A 5,554-nucleotide genomic window follows, 5' to 3' on the forward strand; every position below is an offset into this window, starting at 1 on the left:
ACACGAACGACAACAGGGTGAATTCATCAGTGACGGGACCGATAAGGGTTGAAAGGTCTAGTCAGCATCAGGTGACACAATATAATTGGATGAATTCACACGCTGACTTCAGTACGGGTCTTGAAAGGCTAATGAACAACTTACTGGGAATGGTCTTAAAGCATGTAAGGTAGTACTCTAGTTTGGTGGTTGCCTATTGATGACTTTCTGTTTTACTTTCCCATGCCAGTCACGTGATCAAGAAATACTTTCAATGTCAATCACGTGCAATCTTTCATTTATTTAACTACCATTCTAACACCCTGTTTGTTACCAACAAACCTACCTTTACTTTAACCTTTTCTTACCATGGCTACAGTGAAGTTATTGGTGGCGTTTTTCATCCTCACGGTGGTCTCCGGCGGGATACTGGCCAGAGCTCAGGTGGTGCACCACGTTGTTCCCTATGACCGTGCTTCAAACACGTCCACAGATGTTGGCAATTGGCCATCCGGTCATGTTTTTCAAGTTGGAGACAGTCTATGTAAGCATAACATATGATTTTATTGTTTGTTATGATAAGTTATTATTTTTTTTAAAAGAAGTTTTGTACAGTTTTATCGTAATAGATATTTGCTACTAAACTTTGATACACAAAATATTTCTATATGTTGCTTTTTTCAAAAAGACTGAAAAGGGATAAACATGTATTACCAGGCCCTCTCCCAGAATTTATATAACTCGGCCGAGTCGAAATAAAAAGACCCTTAGACCTAAACGAGTAACGAAATAATATAGGCAAAAAAAATTTAGGTCTTATTTAAATGGTTTTTTATTTGGTTTAAACAATTAAATTTTTAAATGAGCTTACTTGATTATGATTTAGGTTGTTTAGAAAAATTTTTGTATAAAATTAAGCTTAAAAATGTCTCAAGTGAGACTAGAACCTACAACTTTTTGGTTAGAAGTCATACCCCTCTACCACTAGACCAAGCTAGTTAGTTATTGTATAATTAGAGTAAAACATTAAATATACATATTTTTTTCATATATATATATATATATATATATATAAATTTTGTGCCCCGACGGGTTGCCCATATTGCCCTATGCCCCGGCCTGCCCTGTGTATCATCCTTTACTTTTAGAAAATTAGAAAAACAGCTTTAGTTTGTCATAAATTGTCCATATGTCACCTTTGAGCTTACATATGTAAAACAAGACATGGGCTTGTATAAACTCGATCTCGACCATTTTGAATCAGCGAGTTTGGGCTTGAGCTCCTATAGCGAGTAAATTAATTATTTTTATTTTGCGTTGGTTGGCTTACATTTATAAAATATGTAACTATTTTATGTATATTTATGACTATTATACCTATATATATAGCTATAGGTTATGTATAATTTGAAAACCCATATAACTTAAGAAAACTCTAAAAATCCTTCCAGTTGTTCTATGTATAATTTGAAAACCCATATGATTTAAAAAACTCTAAAAACCCTTCTAGTGGTTCACAAGAATACACGTTTTCTTACCCCTATCAACCTTTTCAATTCCGTTTAGGGTTATTTAGGTAATTTTCAATCATATATTTCCTTTTGTTTTTTGCAAATTTATGTAGCAGAAGTGTCAGAAACAAAGGAATATATATATTTAGAAATATATATATTTTATCTCTCTCAAATATGTATTTTTATATTTTAAAAGTGGAGTTACTTCTATTTATTTGGTTAATCTATTTAAAAAATCAAATGCAATCATGAGTGTATTTATAATATTATATATTATTTTAGATAATATTAAGTTGTTTCGCTTTATTTGTTGGTTTTGAAACACTTAAGACCATGGAATATAATGGTGATGATTTTTGGATGCTTCAAAAGGTTGATGATATATGAATGAATATTTCTCTTATTCTTTAGTTCTTTTTATTTTTTTATATTAGTGACATTTTCTTTTTATTCTTTTGGATTAAATTGTATAGATGTGAATTAAGATGTGTATTTGGTTTTATATCTTGAGTTGCATTTTCTTTCCACAATCTGAATTGTTATTGATTTACAATGGGCTGAAAGAAAATTAAATAACAGGCAAAAAGAAAATTTTTGCAAACGTAAAAATATTTTTACCTATATTAAAATATGTAAACTAATTTAAAAATGTGTAAAAATAAGCCTTAAATATGTACTTACATACATTAAAAAAATGTTAAATTCTTTCAAAACATAGTTAAATTATTGATAAATATGTAAATTTAATTAAAAAAATTGTAAAAATTAACAAACTGAAGAGTACATATTGCACTCTTTATTAAACAATTTGCACTTTAATATTAAAATACGTAAAGCATGTAAAATATGTGTAAACTTTTTTAAAAGTATTATGCTCTTTATTTAAAAAATTTGTATGGACGAACCTTAAATATTTACTTACATACTTCAAAAAATGTTAATTCATTCTAAACATACTTAAATTATTAACAAATATATAAATTTAATTAAAAAAGTTAATGAAAATTGTACACTTACAACTAAAATATGTAAAACATGTAAAAAAAGCGTAAACTTTTTTAAAAATATTTTACTCTTTAAATTTTTTTTGAGATGAACCATAAATATGCATTACACACTTCAAAAAATGTTAAATTCTTCTTGAGTATAGTTAAATTATTGATATATATATAAATTTAATTATAGAACTTATAATATATACCTAGAAAGTTATTGAAGAAATAAAAATTAAATCATCAATGAGTTGGTGGTTCCTAGGTAAAGAGAGTTTTTAAACAATTTGGGTTAGGAGGGTTGGGGAGTTATTGGGTTTAAATCTCACAAACGACAAAAAAAAAAAAAAAAAATTGCAATTAAGAAAAGTTTTAAAGCCTACTATCAAAATGTTACTGAATAAGATGTGAGTTATTAAAATGGTAAAAGACGAAATCTTAAATTTCAACTACGTGCAACCTGAGAAAGAGAAACAACGTACATGTTCTTTTCTTTTTTTTTTTTTTCCCAAAAGGTAATTCACATATTTTTTTTTAAATAAATACAATAATTATTTGTTTTTTATTTAATTTGTTTATTCTTTAATTTAGTTTAGAATTCACTTTTTCCCCTCGAAAAAGAAAAGCATAAAACATAAAACGTTGTAATTATTTTATTGTTTTTCAACATGGTTATTATATTCAAGAGGAAAAAAAAACATTAAATGAAATAAACTACCTGAACAAACAAAAAAAGAGTCAACCAAAAGTTATGTGAAAGTAGGAGAGAGAAAGGAAAATCAATACTTGATTAATTTTCTCTTTTGATACCTCCACTCAATATAATAATATATTTATCCCAATTAAAGTACATAATATAATGTCATTCATTTATCAAACCAAATTCACGGTTCATGTGAGGTTCTAAAGAACCAAAAGGAGTTTTTAATTTATCCACACCCTATAGCTATATCAATATAACTATATTATAAATGGGTCAAATTAGGGGGTGTTTGAGATTTCTCATTTTACCTCCTTATAACTTATTTAAGATATAAGTTATAAGTTACAAAGTTACCTTATAAAGTCACAAAATCTAATTTTTTTAAAATACCTTATAAATTATAACTCATAAGTTATAAGTTATAAGAAGCTAAGATAAAGAATCCCAACATCCTCTTATTCTATAAGAATTTATAGTCACAAAAAAAATCATAAAAAAATAAAAATAAAATTAATAAAAATTATAACTCAAAATTTATAAAAAAACAAAAAAAGTAAGAACACAAAAATGTTTTAACATTTTTCTTCGTTCTTAAAAAAAACACAACGTTGAGGGAAAATATCATTGTTTTTTTTTGTTTATCATTATGTTTTATGTTTATTTTTGTCATTGATTGTGTCTTTTTTCTTTAATATCGTGTCTTTTTTATTTTTGATATTATGTTATATTACTCAACATTGTGTTGTATTTTGTTCGGCATTGTGTTATATTTTGCGATCTATTATGTTTTTTTTAGTTATAAATGTGTCTTTTGTTTATTTTTATCATTGTGTCTTTCGGCATTTTTTTTTTGAACCGGAAACATTTTAGTTTTTAAATTTTTTCATTTTCTATTTATATTTTGAGTTATGATTTATTATTATTATTTTTTAATCTTTTTAAGAGTTTTTTGTATAGTCACAAATCCTTCTCACAATTTTTATTTTTGTATTCCTTTGCATTTTAATTTTTCCTTATTACATATTACGTACATATTTATCTTATTAAATACAACAACAACCATGCATGTCACTAAAAGTCGCACATAAACTCTAACCAAATGTATAGTTCCAACTTCCAAGACATGAACTCTAACCAACTAGAAATAAATAATAATAATAATAAAACTAAGATATTATATAATAAAAATTTATAATAACTAGCACTAAAATAGTAAATAATAAATTAATAATAGTAATACATTAAAAAATAAATAACTAAAAAGTTTAAGAAGTAAAAAAAGAAAGAAAAAAAACATAAGATAGACACCCATACACAAATAAGGTAAAGTTAAGCCTCCGAGACAAAGTGTTATCAAACCTATGCTTTTCTTTAAAAATCCTTAGCTTAATCTTATTTTTCGAGAAAGTCATATCCTCTATCATGTTTTTAGAGAGATTCAAGTGTAGCAAATCATATCTAATCCTCTAATCCTAAGTATGGTTAGACGCTCAAACCTAACTTTGCCAATTACTTGTATTAATTAATATGATAATATTTACATGTATGACAGATGATCACATATGCATCTTTTAATAATAATAATTAATTATTTATTATGATTAAATAATGACAAAAATAACTTGTTTGCTTTTTGGTGAGGCAGCGTTCAAGTACTTCTTACCACATGAGATATTCGTGGAGCTTGCAAGCATGGAAGAATACCATTCGTGCAATCTAACTAACCCCATAAAGATGTACACTGATCTCGAAAATCAAGTGGCCCTCGTAGAGGAAGGGACCCGCTACTTCGCCAGTGGGTCCTACGACAAGTGCAAAAATGGTGCTAAGCTGCATGTGCCCGTGGTGCCACGTGATTCACCTGGGCCCTTCTTCCCATTTAATCCACCTCCACCTCCACCTCCAACTGGGCCCTTCTTGCCATTTAACCCACCTTCACCTCCATCTCCATCTCCACCTGGGCCCTTTGATCCACCTCCATCTCCATCATCTGCAGCCCACTTAAACAGGCTTCTAGCCCTATCTTTTATTGGGCTTTTCGTTTATGGGCTTTCTTAAGTTTGTATTGTAGTGTGTTTTAAATAATAATTTGGTTAGTAGCAAGGATTTTTATATGCTTAAATGGCGCTACTAGAGCTTTGTTTGTTTAATTATCGATGTGTTAATAAGAGTTGTACGGTACAACTCCCAAATGCATTGATTTGTGTGTTTAAGTGTGTTGCTATTTTTAATATGAAAGTATGATGTTGCTGTTTCTTTGTTGACATAGAAGACGATATTTTTCATGACATGCTAATGTTAATATGTTGAGAAAAAAGGGAAGCATCCAACCACAACAACACGCCTACCCCTTTCTTTAGATATGA

At 28.1% G+C, this 5,554-nt stretch overlaps 1 protein-coding gene across 1 annotated transcript; it reads left to right on the top strand.

The window, feature by feature from the left end:
• The first annotated feature begins 341 nt into the window (after positions 1–341).
• On the top strand, positions 342–5,246 carry LOC143529687 (early nodulin-like protein 13). The gene is made up of 2 exons (XM_077025424.1): positions 342–523; positions 4,834–5,246. The coding sequence occupies exons 1-2, from the start codon at positions 349–351 to the stop codon at positions 5,244–5,246; spliced, it is 588 nt and encodes a 195-aa protein (XP_076881539.1). The 5' UTR covers positions 342–348.
• The last annotated feature ends 308 nt before the right edge of the window (positions 5,247–5,554 follow it).

This window comes from Bidens hawaiensis, unplaced genomic scaffold (genome assembly GCF_021521415.1).
Source record: "Bidens hawaiensis isolate Kalapana, Puna unplaced genomic scaffold, B.hawaiensis_p1.1 tig00008636_1, whole genome shotgun sequence".
Lineage (NCBI taxonomy): Eukaryota > Viridiplantae > Streptophyta > Magnoliopsida > Asterales > Asteraceae > Bidens > Bidens hawaiensis.

What these genes read in the sequence shown, in the direction of transcription:
- LOC143529687 (XM_077025424.1), top strand. Translation starts at nt 349, where the DNA reads ATGGCTACAGTGAAGTTATTGGTGGCGTTTTTCATCCTCACGGTGGTC. An exon ending in TCAAGTTGGAGACAGTCTAT is followed by an intron (nt 524 to 4,833) that starts GTAAGCATAACA and finishes TTGGTGAGGCAG; the next exon opens with CGTTCAAGTACTTCTTACCA.